The sequence below is a fragment of the Pleurodeles waltl genome, chromosome 1_2 (genome assembly GCF_031143425.1).
Source record: "Pleurodeles waltl isolate 20211129_DDA chromosome 1_2, aPleWal1.hap1.20221129, whole genome shotgun sequence".
Lineage (NCBI taxonomy): Eukaryota > Metazoa > Chordata > Amphibia > Caudata > Salamandridae > Pleurodeles > Pleurodeles waltl.
Genome location: NC_090437.1, coordinates 311310126 through 311327823, shown reverse-complemented (window position 1 = coordinate 311327823; position 17698 = coordinate 311310126). Strand labels below are relative to the sequence as shown.

The window sequence follows — 17698 nt, the reverse complement described above, 5'->3', positions numbered from 1 at the left end:
CTTTATTGGATTAATGGACTGATTCACTATTCAGAGGCAGCAATTGTGCACCCGTGTTCCCAGGTATTACTGAAAGCTAATTCTGTCACCTCATGAGTCAGTTGTCAAGCTTGACAAGAGATGTTTTTATAGTCCAGCATTACATCTATACTTTTTTATGTTTCTTTATTGTTATTGCTGGTAAATGGGACTTACATAGTGTGCAATCAGTCATTAGTATGGCGTTGCAGTGCATTCAGTAGTCGGTGATCACTTTCAAAAGAATACCAGAGTCTGAGTAGGTTTGTAGGGGTGTGTTGTCAGTAGGGTAAGGAATGTACTTTTTGTAAGTGAGAGTTTCAGCCCCAATGGGTTATGGTTGTTCAGGGTGAGGCCAGACAGCCATGCCAAGATTGTTTATGTATCTTCTTGATCAGTACGCATCTCAATTGCCTAGCAGATGTGGTCTAAAAAAAACAAAATGGAGGCCAATTTACCTCTGCAGAAAGGTGCAGCTCCTTCCCATTGTCCTTGGGCATTACACACAGCAGTTGTGTTTCCACCCTCTAAGGTATAACCGTTTTCACATTCATAAACAATTGCGCTTCCATAGGTCGTGCCACTCTGTTGACTCGCCAGGGCATTTGGGAATAGAGGAGGCTCCCCACAAGCCACAGCTGCAGAGACAATAAAACAATAAAACAATGAATTATAGAATTATGGAAATAGCAAATACCACAAATATCTAAATACTTCATTTCAGGGTTGTCCACCTTAGCTCTTGGGCAGCTGGAATCGTGGTAGCCTTTAAGGATATTTATGTGTTATATGCAATGTATTTAAAAGCAAAACATTTACATGGTCAGTAGCTATCCTGAAAATCATTCATGGAACTGGCCCTACTGGACAACCGTACACAGTTAGATGTCACATGGACTGTGGAATAGAAGGGCCTGATCACTGCAGCATTTGCTCCCAACCCTCAAAGAGAATCACAGATTTGGTAAACAGAAGCATTTTTACATCATATTTGTGAAGCTTCAAACAAACGTATAAGGTCAGGGACCCATTTAGGTGTAAGTAAGGCAGATGTATTAGCACACTACCTAGTGGTGGTGCCACATTATAGCAAACAGGAAAATTGTGTTTTTTCACCATACGGGTAGCGCTATGTACCTACAGTACTTAAACTCTTTCACTTTTCTTCCTGGAGAATCTGTACATCCCTCCCAACCTTGTGACTGAAACCCATGATTTGTTTACAATGACGATCAGGTATCAGACAGTTTGACATATGTAGAGTTCTGCGAGTATGCATGATGGGACCCTTTTGGGTCCTGAAAGACGACGTAGCACTGTGATGTAAGTGTTAGAACGTGGTGAAGTGAATGCAGGATTAGAATGTTGATTTTGGGGTTACACGGAGATGAATGAAGACGTGTAATAGATAACTTTGTGTGTGGCGTATTCATTGGGGTAGCCAGGCTGGAGAAGACACTACAACTAGCGGCGAGCTGGAGTATAAGTAACCAGAAGATCGACAGTGCTCTACCAGAGAGTTTGCCATGGTCCAAGCAAACTGCTCATGTGTGGCATGTGAATCTCCATCAAAGTGCAGAATCAATGTTTCATGTATGTGGAGTTATAGCGTAGCTCCAGCCAGAACCTACTAGCTAGGCCATTCACAGAGGGACCTTGCTGCTACGGAATATAAAACTATACACTACACAGAGCGCTACTACTGAAGGTAGATACAACCAGGAGAAAGCGCATGATAAATGATAAAGTTGTGATAAGAAAAGCTGTGAGGCGGAGAGCAACCAGGTGTCAAAAAGCACAAAGAAACAACTGAAAATGCAGCAATTCAGATACAAGGAAAGGTCATCCGCTTACCAGAACCAATGCTGCAGTACTGGTAGGTTTCAAAACACACAAGGGACAACCCACAGGTACTAAGGGACATTAGGCAAGTATTTTATAAAGGAACAAGGGTCCCTTACATGATAGGAGTATAGATTTAGATACCACATAGAATCACAATGAAGTCTATGGAAAACATGCAATAAATCAGTATATTTATTCCAAATGAAAGGAAGAAAACAGTGTAGATCCCTTATTGGATAGCTGGAATCATCATCAGGACATAAAACTTATGCCTGAGATGCACATAAGTAGTCAGTGACTATATAACCCAGACCTTAGGGCAAAACAATGTACCAGATGTCCCCCGAGTCTCAACAGCAAAAGGTGTACCCATGTGCCAGCATGCAAGCAAATTATTGGCAAAAGAAAGCCTGGAGCCAAAAACAATCATGTGTTGTGTGCCCCAAGACATTTTTGTTTTCCTACTCCACTGTTTTCTTACTTTCGTTTGGAATAAATATACTGCATGACAGCAGATCCAGAAGTGCAAGTGTTGTCAACTGGCAGTCCCTCACAAGATGTTTTTACGCTGCACTCTTTCCTTGGAATGGCCAGTTTTTGTTTCAGAGATATACGGATATACAAGACTTTGCCACTATGAGTGCTCCATTGAGAGAGTGGCAAAAAAGAATGTTTTATTTCACTGGTCACATGAGTGCGCAAAAAGCTTCAAAAGAATCAAACAAGCTATTGAAAATGCTTCTGAAATGGCATACTTTAGTCCAAAGTTCCATACAGAAGTTGTTGTTGTTGATACTAGCTTGGTCGGGTAAGGCGCAATCCTTGCACGGCACAGCAGACACTTGAATGCTCAAAGATATATTGTGGTATATACAAGTAAAAGTTTGTTCAGACTGAACATGCTTATTCACAACCTGAAAAAGAGAGTTAGCAGTGGTGTGGGCTTGTAAACATTTCCACCTGTTCATATACAGAAAACCTTTTATGGTTTTGGTAGATCATGAAGCACTGTTGACCATCTTTGGCAATCCAAAAGGCCAAGATGCCTCCTCTCATTATGATTCCAAGAATAAAATTACACCATTGTATATCATCCAGGGAAAGATCAAAACCCTGTAGACTATTTCTCCAGAGTGCCTATACAGTGTCAAGGTACCCTTTCTAAGGCAGCTGAAGCCTACATAAATTCCATTGTGACATCAAACGCCTGCTGCCTTTTCACTGGACCAGATTGTCATTGCCATGAGTCAAGATCGTGACGTGTCAAAACTGAAAGACATTACACATCAGACATGGAACCTACATGCTCGACCTCTTACCAGTGACAGTGAAAACCAGAAGTTTAAAAATGTCAAAGATGAACTGTCCATGAAACAAGAAGGTATTATCCTGAGGGGTTTGAGAATTGTAATTCCAGAGAGTCTCTGAAAACAGATAATAGAAGTGGCTCATGAAGGACTTGGTAGAATCATTGCCACACAATAAGCTCTTGGAGATTGAGGATGGTTTCCTCATCACAATTAAAGAGTTGAAAGAGAATTAAAGGCCTGTCATCTATTCAACTGCCTGTCATTGCAAACCATACCACACCCTTTAAGCATGTCAAATTTGCCAAAGCAAGCCTGGGAAAAAGTTGCTGTTGACGTTTTTGGTCCACTTAACAATAAACATAACCTGATGGTGATTGTGAATGAATACTCCCATTTTCCATTAATAGAAGATCTCTCATCTATCACTCAGGAAAGAGTCTTTGAGAGATTAGACAGCATTTTGTGACATTAGGCAATCCTGTGATTTCACAATCTGACAATGACCCACCTTTTAATAGTCGAGAATTCAGAGACGTTCTCAGTCTGCTTATTGTGAAGCACCAGAAAAGCACACATCTTTTGACATTGGCTAATGGCCTTGTCAAACATTCCATGAGTACATTAAAAAAGAATGTTCAGTGTGCTGCACTGGAAAAAACTCAACCTCAAGACTGTCTTGAATTCTACCTTACAAGCGTACCCTTTGGCTCCTCACTCAACATGCGAAAGCCCTGCAGAGTTGATTTTTAGGAGAGCAATGATGACCAAGTTACCTCAATGCACCAACATAAGATTGAGAACTGAGGAAGAAACCTGTATAAAAGATTTGGACAGTAAAAATAAAATAAAAGCCTATGCAGACAAGAGACAACATGCTAAAGATATTGTCTTCACTAGAGGAGATCGAGTGCTCGTCCGTCAGCCGAGAAAATGTAAGTCTGATGCTCCATTTGATGCTGAGCCATTCCATGTTGCAACCAGTAAAGAACACATGGTGTCTGCCCAGCGTCTTGAGAAATCCATCACATGAGATTCCTCGCATTTCAGACATGTGGCTCATCACTTGTCAGGAGCCTGATGTCAATGCAGAGACTGCTTCCGAAAGGACAATTGGAAAATCACAGACTGCTGTTGCTCCTGCATCACCAATGGAGAGCATGGAAACTCCTGTTGCAGTTTCCAAGTTTCCAAGACATGATCAGGTTATGTATTTAGAGAGCAAAGAAGGCTCATCGAAGAGCTACGATTGTGTATATCTTTGTAAAATGTTTTATTTTTTTATTTAACAGAGGGGGAGGTGTAGTATTGTGTGAGGATAAATGACAGAGCACTTTTGGCTCCTGAAGGACTCTGTAGAGCTGTGTCTTAAGTGTTACAGTGTGGTGAAGTGAATGAAAGTTTTGAATGTTGAGTTTGTGGTTACACACAGATGAATAAAGATGTGTAATACATAGCTCAGTGTGTGGAGTATTCATTGGTGGGTACTCAGGCTGGGGAAGATGCTACCACTAACATGCAATGCATTTTCAGGACATACTCAAACACATTTACTCATAACTCCAGCAACATCTTTGCCAGGTCTCAAACCTCGAAGGTCCTGTCCTTCTTACAACACTGTCATAGTGGGACAAGGTCACTAACATAGAAGAGATACGAAAAGGTAAATGGAAGTGGATAGGAACATTGCAGTGTTTTAAGACATAGATGAAGAAAGAGACATGTGTCCTGGAAGAGCGATCTATGCACATAATCTGAACCAGCAAGATCTTCATTGAGTGAACTTACACTTTTTGGCTAATGCCTACTGGTCAGCGATATAGAAACCACAAAGTGGACCCAGGTAGAGAAATAAACAGGTAAAGAGGAGTTCCCTGAGGAATGAGAGATTGGCACATGTGAGGTGATCTTTTACTGAGAGAACTGCAGATGTGATCAGTCATGCAAGAGAAAGCTATTGGAGGTGATAGATCTTGGGGACCCAAGTGAAGTGGTTAGTGACAGAAAGGAGCTGCAGAAGGGAGGTGTGTCCTAAAAGAGAACCTATGAGTTTGGCTTTGTCCTTGAAGAAAAATGTGTAGACAGTGATTTATCCAGGAAATGGAGGTGGACAATAGCTGATAGGTGCCCTTCAAGAGTAAGTGAGTAGACTGGGAGCTAAGGTTGAGGTTGTAGCTTAATTTATTTTCCTTTTGGTTTTGTACTATAGCCATCATTAACCAGCTTTAACCTCAACTTCTGTAGAAAAGCTGATACTCCAGATGTAGGTGAATAGGCTCCTTGTTCAAGAGTACCCAATCCACAGATCAAACATCAACTTCAACTGACTCCAGACAAACTCTGGTTTTATCATCAGTAACCTAGAATGTTCCAAGACTCTATATCCCCAACATTCTAGTTATTTCATTCCAAGATACCACCCCCCCCCTTCTTTACAAACACAAGAACATATCTATCTATGCAGAAAACGAAATGCAAAACAAATGGTAAAGGACAAAGTAAACACAATATACAGAACTCAGGATGATACAAGATGCACTATGGCAAGGTTTACACAACATGCAAAAACTTAAATCTTTTAGAGTGAAATATCTCCTTTTCATGCCACCACTCTTTTGAGATTCCAGACTCTCCCATCTTCCACCATAATGGCTTCACAAAAGAGCTTCACAATCCTCTGAGGACCCAAGAACTTGGAAATATCTTTTGACTATAAGGTTTCTTAATCATAACCAAATCTCCTGCGCAACACTCCCTTTCACATCATAGTTTAACTTGCGATTTTCCACACATTTCAACTCCTTCGTGACACCATTCTCTGATGACTCCCATTGCACACTATTGTCTTTCCCTCAATGCAACCACTCAAGAGATAACTTGGTGTTAACTCCATGTTTGCCTTTCTTTCTCTGAATAATTCAAAGGGTACTTTCCCTCTCACAGAGTGTGGAGAAAATATCTACACATACAAAATCCCCTCAAATCCTCTTTCAGTTTATTCTTGCACTCAACTCGAGTTGGACACATTCTTTCACTGTTCTATTAAAACTTTCCACTGTGCCATTTTCTCAATCCCCTTCTGAGGCAAAAAGTCTTCCATTTCTTTTGATACAAATTGCAGCTCATTATCTATAAGAGTCGTATTGGGCACACTTTCTCAATTGAAAATCTCACTAAGGAAAACTGTGCTTCTTTTGGTTTCAATCCCACTTACAACTCCTATTTCTGCCCAAACATAAAACTAATCCACCAAAATCCAGAAGACAATTGCACTTTCCTCTGCAATGTAATGGGCCAACAATATACACTGCAACAACCTTCCACGACTTGCTAGGCAAGTTTCTACAAGCCATCTGGAGACTTCTGACCTTACAAATCTTGTCACTGCTCACACAATTCAGACACTCTCTAATCATTCTTTTAGTCAAAATATCCATGGCAGGCCACCTGTAACTCAGCTGTACTGTCTCCCTGGTCTTTCTCATAACCTGATGTCCTTCATAGCGCAGCTTCACTATTTTCTCTCTCAATGCCTTTGGAACAACCAACTTCATCCCATGCAAAATAATACTATCTTCACAAGGCAGTTTATTTCTTACTTTCCATTACCCCTCCAATATTTTTAGAACTCTGGACTCCAGCCATTTTGCATAGCAACAACCACTTTCTATAAAACAGGATCCCTGCCAATAGGATCCAACCAATCCTCTTGTGAATCACTACCTTCTGTGATACTTCACACTTTCACTCATTCGTTCTCATCACAATTGTCCTCGTCCACTACAGAACAGAGTCTAGAGAGACAATCTGCAACCTTGTTACAAGACCCCAGATCACAACAAATTTGCAAACTGAACTCTTCCAGTCCAACAGTTCATCTGCTAATCCTCATCGAGAATACATCAAGTCTCTTCTTATGCAACACTTAGGTTTCTGGTCCGTCATGGTAAAAGATTTTCCTCATACAATATTTCTAACATTTTTCACAGCTCAAAAACACTCAATTGTAGAGTAATTAGCTTCCACTCTATGCAAGGATCTAGAGATATGAGTGATGGGCTTGAATATTTCCTCCATGCCACCTCCTTCTGTAACAGAACAGCACTTAGACCCGTAGCCCTGCCATCTGTTATTGTACAGCATTTCTTGAAGGGATCAAAACACTGCAAATTATTTACATTTTTAAATTCTTTATTCACACCCATGAATTATTTCTCATACTCATCAGTCAACACAAATTCTCTCCTTTTCTTGAGTAACTGGCTCATATTAACTGTCCTAAAATGCAAGTCAGAGATGAATTAGTGTGGCATTCCAATATACCTAGAAAAGACAACAATTCGTCCCTTTTTGATAAGCTACACAAACCAAAAATGTTTGACACCAATTCTTTCTTGGGAAAAATGCCCTTGCTATTTTTGCAATGACCCAGGTTTTCAACTTCCTTCTTACCAAGTGCACACTTGCTTAATTGAATTACTATCCCATTCTTCCTTAGTATGTCCAGAGTTTGTCTGACTCTGAGATCATGAAGCTGTAGTGTCTACCCATAGATCAAGATGTCACTTGAAAACACTTCATACTGTTTAGACTCTCAACTTATACATCATGTGTTGGAAAAAAGCTGCAACCGACAACAGCCCAAAAGGGATACGTACAAACCAAGCTGTACCAAAAATGGGTTAGAAAAGTGGTAAAGTCTTCTGAATCCAGATGTAATCTTATTTGGTGTATGCTGATATTAGGTCAAGCATGGTAAAAAATTTTGCCCCGTGCAACAAATAAATAATTTCTATAATATGCGACAGGGGAAAGTCATCAATAACCACACACTTATTCAGAGCCCTCAAATTCACACATATTCTGATGTTATCTGATTGTTTGCAAGCTACAAAAATGGGTGCAACTCATTCTGAACTTTCTACTGGCTCAATGATACCCTAATCACATAGGGGGTCATTAGGACCCCAGCAGTCGGCGTAAATGTGGCGATAGTACCACAAACAGGCTGGCAGTACTTACTGCCACATTAGGACTTTGGCAGGTTGGCTGCAGCCAACCTGTCAATGTACCACTCCGACCGCCACAGCAGTAACAGCCGCCGGGCTGGAGAATTCCATCTCCAGCCCGGTGGCCGCCATTGTGCCACCTGCGGGATTATGACCCCGCCTACCATCATGGTTTTGGTGGCGTTAGTCATGCCACCAAAACCATGGCGGTAGGCCATATCAGTGACAGGGAATAGCTTCCCTGTCACTGATAGGGGTCTCCCCTCCTACCTCTCCAGATACCCCAACCCCCTACCTCTCCAAACTTCCCCCACTCCCCCCTACATCCACGCCCCTTCACACACACACACACGCATGCACACACTCATTCACACATACATACACGCATGCATACATCCAATCACAGACACATCCGCACAAACATACACACAGACACGCATTCACATTTCACAACATACACGCACTCACGCATCCGTACATGCACACACCCATTCAACACTAAACACACACCTGCATACACGCACACACATACATGCACACACCCCCACACACACACACAACACCCACCTCCCCTGTCGGAGACCCGGCTTACCTGGATCCCGGGGGTCTTCCGGCAGGAGACGGGTCGGGCGCTGTTACCGCCAGCATGGCCCGCCAGCAGAGCACCGCCAGGCCACATTATTTGTCATGATACGGCTGGCAGCGGTCTACTGGCGTGGCGCTGCTGGTAGTAGCAGGGCTACCTTACCGCTTTCCACCAGTATGGTCACAGCTGGATTTGCTAGTTTTGAATTCAATAACAGCCTCTAAACATCCTCTCAAATCTATGGTTTGTCCACCATACACCCTTGGAATCACAAAAGGGTCATTCAATATTATCTTGTCACTGAGCTTCTCATCTAATATCTCATTGGACACCAAAGTGAGCCAAATGCCAGAATTAAACCACGTTCCCATGTTTATCTCAAAAATAGAAATGAGATCCTTGGGATGTTTCTTTTTTTCTCCCTTGGAGCAAGCTGATAAAATATAATCTACGAACACCTTCACTTCTTCAGGAGCATTGTTTTTTTTACATTTAGCTAAATGCCCTTTCTTATTACAAAGCATACATATAACATTCGTAGTGGGACATTTCTTAAACAAAGCAACATGACCCGGATTACAACATCTAAAAAACACACACCTTTGAATTTAGATTGTTAAGTCTGACTCACTTTACTTTTACTTTCTTCTTCTTTTACATCAACCGTTCTTGTAGCAACCTTCTTATTCTTACCTAATTCTTCTACAAAAGCTAACAAATGCTCCACATCCTTGGCAATGGAAATAATTTCATTTAGCAAGGGATCTTCTTTTTCAGTCTTATTTGTCTGAATATCACCTAAGCATGAAGTGGTCTCTGGTGCATTCCTCCAATATGGATCCAAACTTACAAGAGTGACACTAATTTCCTGAGACAATTAACATACTTCTCCACACTTTCACTACATACCTACTCCCTTATGCCAAAATGATATCCCTCGAACACTGTAATAACTTTTGTTGCATAATGTAAGTCCAGTTTCTTTATATATGTATCAAATCCATTCAACTTTTCTTCCTCTTCATCGTCCTCCAACTCTGGTCAGTTCTCAAACACCTCTTGACCCTCAGAGCCCAAACAATACATTAAAAATGATGTTTTTCTTTAAGGGGTAAAGTTAGAGCCACACATTTAAGCGTAATGCACAAAAGTCTTCCTCCATTTGAACCACCGGATTGAAGATTCACCATGTGAAGCAAAGAAAAATGGTGGAGGATCAACGTTCTGCATGACTTATTCCTACAAAGGAAAGGTTGGCAGAAACAAATAAAAAAAATAAAAAAAATAAGTACAATACAAACATAAGCAGGTATGAATTATAGAGGTTGTGGAACTCCTCCTCTGGACCCAACTCAAACAGCAGCAGTCTAGTCTTCCACCAAGAAAACACGTGGTGGGAGAGTCAGGAAATGATCACAACCATGTGACCTCTCATCCAGCCCCTAACATCCTGTTGAAAAGTGGCCGAATGTGGTGACACCGAGGTGAGAAATGTGATTAATCCTGTTCCTCCTGTTGTATCCCAGTAGAGCCAAACTAGTTGCCAGTCCCATAAACCTCCATACAGCAAACATGTGCAATACCATGGTTTCCCACTGCAGTACTGTGCCTGCAGACCACGGGTCCAGATGTATGGAAATGAGGATTTCCTTGAGCACAGCTGAAGTGTATTTGAAGTAATAATGCTCAGTGACATGAGTTCAGTCATGCGCGGGCTTCCTAATGTACAACTGTATCTCTGTAATGCTTGGTGCCATGAGCTCAGCCACGTGCAGGTCCGCTTAAGCACCTCTGATCGCAGTGGTAGTATAATGTTCAATACTCAGATTTATGACGAATTGCGGTAGAAAAATCCAGGAATGTAAGTAACAGCTCCGCAGTCAAAAATCCTAAATCAGGTAGTTTGACAAGCACAGAACAGAGGCAGGACTACATTTAACTCCACTGAAAGTGGATAAATGCACTCACATTGAAGTTCAAAACATAGCGCAGTAGTGTTGAGGTGTTCCTGCTTAATTGTTGCCAGCGTAGAAAAGCTGATACTGCAGACGTAGCTGAATAGGTTCTTTATTTAAGAGCACCCCATCCACAGATCACCCATGTTCCAGGTCCAGCTTCAACTGACTCCAGAGGACCTCTGGTAAAATCATCACTTACCTGGAATGTCCCAACACTCTACATCCCCAACTTTCCAACTACTACTTCCAAGATAAGACAAATTCCCTACCCGTTTTTAATGGAATTTAATTATTTTTTATAGATCTTTAACCCTCATAAAAGTTCAGCAACAGAAACAGCCCACTAGCATCCTGTATTTTACAACACACAGTGTGAAGGGCCGGCAGTCAGCTGTCTGATCCTTCTTTAGTCTAATTTTAGGGAGATAAAGAAGTAACGTAACAACTGATAGCTGCCTCTTCCCCGGTTCACAGTTGCTGTCACCTCTCCGGCATCTATGGGCTGACATTTGTTGCCAGTCAAAAAGTACTGCACAGTTTTAAACCCACCCCAGAACCATGCTTAGCTCGGAGTGTAGTGAGGCAGCTGTCAGCTCTCCCAGGTCTTCCTCACTCTGATGTTTTCTGAGAGCGAAGTAGAACTGGGACAGCTGACAGCTGGCTCATTGCCATGTGTCCTAGTAGCTGTAGCCATTTCAGAACTTGTGGCTAGCTAAGGTGGAGCAGGGCAGCAGAAACCTTTTCTTATGCCTTGTTCAGTGTTGTGAATGGACTTCCTTCTGTTGGGTTATTTGGAAAGTTTGCTCCAGGGGCTTACAGAGTGTTATTTACACAGACAGTAAAAGGGCTGTGGCAGGTGTTGCCCATTCTTAAGGATGAGGGGGTCCACTACCCCACACCTTTTTGCAAACATGAAGAATACCTGTCAGGCTGAGCAAAGGGCAGTCTGACAGATTCTTTTCATGTTCAGGCAGTCAGGCACTGTACATATGCTAAATGGGCAGGTGCATTTGTGCCTGAGCTGAACTTTGCTGGTCTGAGAATTTCACAGACCTGTGGGCATGGCTTCCAGAGCCTGACACAGCACTTGGTGGTCCTTCCCCTCATGATAAGGGGGTACATCACTGATAAACTCGGCCTGGATGCTTCAGTTTTAAGCCATGAAGTGCCCAGGGCCAAGTGTCCATCAATGACACTTGTCACAGAGTAGGGTGGGGTAAGCAACTCTCACTGTCCCCATCCCAATCTGTGACGAGTAAGGAACTGCTGCTTCTTTTCACTGGCTGACTAATAACAAAGGCAGACAATGAGAGGAAGCTGCAGTCCCAATCCTTTCAGGAACCTTGGGGGCTTTGAGATGACCACAGCGGCCTAGTAAGTTTTTCATTTAGTTTTAATGTTTGTGTGTGGATGCGTTTATGTGTCTGTGTGTGTGTATCTGTGAATGTATGTGTATTAGCACATGCATGCTGTGAATGGATGGGTGCATCTGTATGTGGTTGTGAATGGTGAGTGTATGTGTGCATGCTTGTGAATGTATGGGTGTGAGTGTGCCTGTAGATGGGTGAGTGTGAATTTGTATGTGTGGCACACTGCCCTCTGTCTACTCAAATTACCGTCCGCCACTGGGCTATGCACAATGATTGGGTGAGAAAGTGTGTATAAGGATGCCTAATCTGTCTTTGTGTGTGTGTGTGTGTGCCGGTGTGCGCATGTGTGTGTGTCAGTGTGTGTGTGTATGGATGCATGCATGTATGTGTGTTTGTGTGTGGGTGGGTGTATGTATGGCAAGCGTGTTAGGACATTTGAGAGATGGTGGGTTTGTGGGGTGTGAGAGTGGATGTGCAGGCATGTGATTTTGGATGTGTGGTCATCTGCTAGAGTGCATGGGTATCTGATGGTACATGAGTATCTAATAGTATTTGTGTGAACATCTAATGGTGTGTGTGCTAGCATCTGATCAGTGTGAGTGTGTACCTCTGATTGTGGGTGTATGTCTGATGACAGGTGTGTGTGCCTCTGATTGAGGTGTAAGGCTTCTGATGGTAGGTTTTGTTATAATGGCCATGATTTCTGGGTCAGGGAGGACAGAAAGATACAGTTCAGTTCTTTTCCTGATGGGTTAAAAGAAGGGAAGAGGAGTATCAAGACAATAGCAAGCATACCATGCTAAGAGTCTACCTCTTGGCAGAAACTGGCAGTTTGTTAGAGGTAAGTAAGTAAGCGTTATCTGTGGCTTCCAAAAATCACCTGATTATATATGTGGGTATTCCAGAAAAATGATCAGGTGTATGGACCTATGAACATGCACATGGTGACATGACATGGTGGGTGTGTGGGAATCTGATGGCTGGTATAAGGGCAAGAAATGGTAGGTGTGAATATGTGTGATAGTGGGTAAATGTAGCCATCCAACGGTGTGTGTGGGAGGGTGTCTGATGATGTATGATGGGGTGTCTGGGTCTCTGTGTATTCAGATATTTAAAGGTGGCTGTGTGAGCACGTATGGTTCTTTGTGTGTCTGATTATATTCTGCATCAGTGAATGTTGGGATTTTTTTATGCTTTAGATTGTATGTCTTTTAAGTCTCACAATGATGTGAACCCAGGAACAGAAATATAACAGTTGCTGAAGTAAGATATTTTAAAAGGAAGTGTTATTAATTAGCAACCCTTTTTATCTCTCAGAAACAATGGGAGGGATACAAACATTGCACAAGCATGTAGCTACATTTCTTAAACATACCATGCCCTTCCCAGTTTTGGGGGAAGATGGGGGCTTTTAGCATCTCCAGCTCATCCAAGGGTGGAAAAAAGAATATATTACCCCTCCTGTGTCTAATGGCAGGAAAGCATTATGGGCTCTCAGGGATCCTAGCTTGCCACGGGCAAGCTGTGGATTTAAATGTGCCCCCCTGCTACCCATTGCCCAAAAGGTAGGGTAGCAAAGAATAGTGTACTAACAGAATATCAAGTTCATCACTTCACTCTACAAAAATATTGACTCCAGAAAATCAACTACCTTGCATGTAGGTATGCACTTACCTCAACAATTTAGTGTTAGTCAGTAATCTGCAGTTGACACTTTTATAGGGTGATATATGTATATTTTGAGTGATATATGTATATTTTTATATTTTGACATACAATAGGAGAATGTCGTCTACCTTGCCCAGTGGTAGGAGGCAGGTGGCTTTCCCGGTGGCAAAATTAGGCATCAGAGTTTTCGTTTTTCACCTTGTCCATGGGCAGGTGATGGGTTTAAATGCTCTCCTCAGCCATGCCCAAGGTTGACAAGGACAGAATAGGCCTCACTTAGTGCCCTATGGCCACTTGTCCAATACTGTTCTGGGCATTGTAGGCATGCCTTGAGGGCTTTCAGCCCTGCCATCTTGCCCAATGGCATGGAGTGAGTTTAAATACATTTCCTCCTTGCACAAGGACTGGGAATCTTTACATTTCCCACACCACCTTGCCCTAGGACAAGTGAAGAAAGAATATCCATTCTTGATTTGAGAAATGATAGAAGGGGGTTGGGGCTTTCCCAATGGTGAGAAGGAAATTAGACAAGGCTGGCAAGGGAGCATACAAGTTCTCCAGCCTACTGTTATATGAATTGTTCCATCCACTTGTAACTTCATTCTCACTGTAAAATAAAAATGCTCAAAATAAACATGTTCCCGGTCCAGAATAAAATCCATTTTCATTTCTAAAATGATATATAACAACAAATAGTTACCTTTGCAGATAAGATCAGCTCCTTCCCATTGTCCTCCTGCATTACAAACAGCAGTTGTGTTTCCACCCTCTGTGGTATAACCGTGTTGGCATTCATAAACAATTGCACTTCCATAGCTTGTACTGTTGTATGGACCTGCCAGGGCCTTTAGGATCAGAGGGGGTTCCCCACAATCCACTGCTGCAGAGACAACCATTGAATCATACAAAATCAGTAGATAGCACAAACCACAAAAAAATCTGACAGACATTATTTTAGTTAGCTTTTCAAGAACCCTGTTGACCTTGGTCCTTTCTGCAGGGTCACAACTAAACTTTTTGCCTTCACTCCTCCTATTTGTCTGAACCCACTTTTGTTTGCTTTTAGGACTCTGTGCACTTTACCATTGCTACCCAGTGCCAAAGTGCTTGTGCTCTCCCCGTATTACATGTTACAACTGATTTACACTTGATTTGTGGATTTAATTTACTTGGAAGTCTCTCATATATGGTACCATGGGTACCCAGAGCCTGTAAATTCAATGCTACTAGTTGGCAGCAGGACTTATTTGCCCCCCACTAAAAGTAGTCTTTTAAAACATGTTGCAGCCTTGCCATTTCAGGATGTAATGTTATTGAAAATGAATCTTTTTGCAGGCTTAAATCTTCCTATTTAAGATATATAAACCACATCTAAAGTAGACCCTAAACAGTCCTTAGGGCAGGATACACTGCACTTAAAACATAGGATATTTTACCACTGATATTCCTTGCTTCCCTAGCTACACTCTGTTGGGGCTTGCTAAATCACTGACCGATTCATGTGTTTCCACTAGGGGCAAGGCGCTTACCCTAGCCCTCTGGACAGCTAGACAAGCTATTTTGTTGAATTGGGGCAAGGATACTGTGTCCATGCACTAGGACTGGCTGTGTAGACTGTGGGATACCTTGGTGATGGAGAAGATCACAGCCTCCATGAAAGGGACAGTGCCCCATTCCGATAAATGTGGTGCTCTTGCATCCAATTCCTGGCCCGTGATATCTGGGAGCTCTTCTGCCCAATGTATTTCAGGGTGCTTAGACTGATCAGCATGGAGCCCACAACACAATCATAACATGGTTACAACCTTGCTGCCCACATATATAATAGCCCTAGACCGAGTAATTGATGGATATATCTCTGTCAACTGGTCACCCCTCCTCCCTATCAGTCCCTCTCCCTTCCCACACACCTCTCCTCCTCCCATCTCCCACTTTACATTAGACATTTGGACTACAGAAAAATAGGACGTGTTTTTAAGTTTTTTATGTTGTGATGGTGAAAACTCCTAAATTAGATTTTCACTACTGTGAGGCCTACTTCTCCTATAACTTAACATGGGGGCACATTATTACATTTAATAAGTGCTAACTTTTGATTGGAAGCAGGTAGAAATTTCATGTTTGGACTCAAATGAATTTTATTACAATCCTCTTTAATGGTAAAGTTGGATTTTAGATTACAATTTTGAAAATTTACTTTTAGAAAGTTGTAATTTCCCTGTCCTAAACCTCCTGAGGCCTTCTAGGTGTTTCCAGCTACCTGGACTTTAAACTGCTCCCCCACCAGGAATGAATATTGGCCAGACAGTGAACAATGGAACATGGGTATAGCTGGGATAGGACCTGCCTGACAGTAAGGAAGGGACAGAGCTGTTCCATGTCCCACTAACATTTCAAAGGCCTTCTCCAGAACACTCAAAAAGACCTTGACACACTCTATTGTCACGCCAGACCATTTGGTGGCTGTGGATGGGAAGGATGGGAGGACTGCCCTGCTGCTTAAAGCCTGCCTTGTTTCTCGGAGGAATGCCCTGCTGCTTGAGGTCTGACTTGTTTCTCAGAGTACTGCCCTGCACGTGAGGCTTACCTTGCTGCTTGAAGGAGAGCGTGCCATCTCCCTAAACTCAGGACTACTACCGTGACTCCAAGGGTCAGTTAGCTGACATCCTGATCTGAGGTAAAAGGACACATAAAGTTCCAGAGGCTTGCTGCAACTGCCATGCCTAGTCTTCCAACTGGACCGGCCTGGACCTGCAACTTGACCTGCCTAGCCCTGCAAATTAACTTACCTGAGCCCTGCTAGATCCTGCTGGAGTGAGTTCCTGATCACCAAAAGGTATGTCCCCAGATCCTGGACCCTTGACTAACATCAGTTGAGTCCTCCTGTGAAGTCCAGAAGTTTTGAACTCTGCAAACTGGACTTTGAAAAGGTAACTTTTACAAGCGGGGCTAACACAGTCTTTATATCTAGGCAACAGTCCATCATGGTCAGCCTGAACTTTGGGACTGTCCCAGTCTAGCGCCATCAGATACCCACACATTTTTTGCTTCTTGGTGCTTTTGTAATCAAAACGTCTAAAAGTGGATATCTCTGGTTCTACTGACTTAATTTTTTTCATTTTGATCTCATTTTATTTATTACATTTTACTCTACGTTTCCAAATTAGTGTGATATATCTCTTGTGTTGTGTTTTCACTTTATTACTGTTTAGTTTGTGTGCTGCATGCATATTTATAACAATGCCTCTAAGTCATACATGACTGGTTTTGTGCTAAACTACTAGAGAGTTAAGCATACATCAATTTTGTGACTTTCGTGGCAACCCTGACAAAAACTGTGGTTGTTGTTTTAGAAGGGTTTTCGCCCCTCAATCAAAAACCCAGTTTTCTGCAAGCCCCCAGAAGAGCAATACATGGACATGACGACTGAGGATTTTGCTCATTCAGAATGTAGAAGTCTCATTAAATTATAGTTACACAGACGTGACCTACAAGGGAGGAGATTTTGTCTAGTGGCTACAGCTGTTGACTTTTGAACCCCAGGACCTAGGTTTAAATTCCAGCCAAGACCCTTAACTCAACATTGTGTGATTCTGGGAAAATAATTTAGACAAATACTAGAAAATCTTGTTGAAGGGGAGTCCACACATGCTATATCCAAATGGGACAAAGGGAAAAAAAGATACCCAGAAGGTGGACAGTCAAGAAGAAGGAAAACCCAGTCCCCAGACAGAGAGTGAAAATACACCATTGAGAGTAGCAGGTCCATGGTTTTAGGCAGTCAGGGACGAGAAAAGAACAGAAGATGGATTTTCTAACAGGAAATAGAGAAAAGGAATATTCTGGTAAATAGCTCAGAAATGCCAAAAAGTTCTGATAAAGATCACCAAAGTCTAATTATTAATTAAACAAAGAACTCAATTTTCCTTGCCAAAAC

The 17698-nt window shown here is 42.2% G+C and overlaps 1 protein-coding gene across 2 annotated transcripts in view; it reads right to left on the bottom strand.

The window, feature by feature from the left end:
• Window positions 1-17698, bottom strand: part of SUSD1 (sushi domain containing 1) — a 521732-nt gene that overhangs the window by 342547 nt on the left and 161487 nt on the right. For both annotated transcript variants that reach the window (XM_069238712.1, XM_069238719.1), the window contains exons 7-8: window positions 14462-14641; window positions 477-656 (exon numbers count right to left, since the gene is read on the bottom strand). In XM_069238712.1, coding sequence (XP_069094813.1) covers window positions 477-656; window positions 14462-14641 — 360 coding nt within the window. The remainder of the gene's footprint in view (window positions 1-476; window positions 657-14461; window positions 14642-17698) is intronic.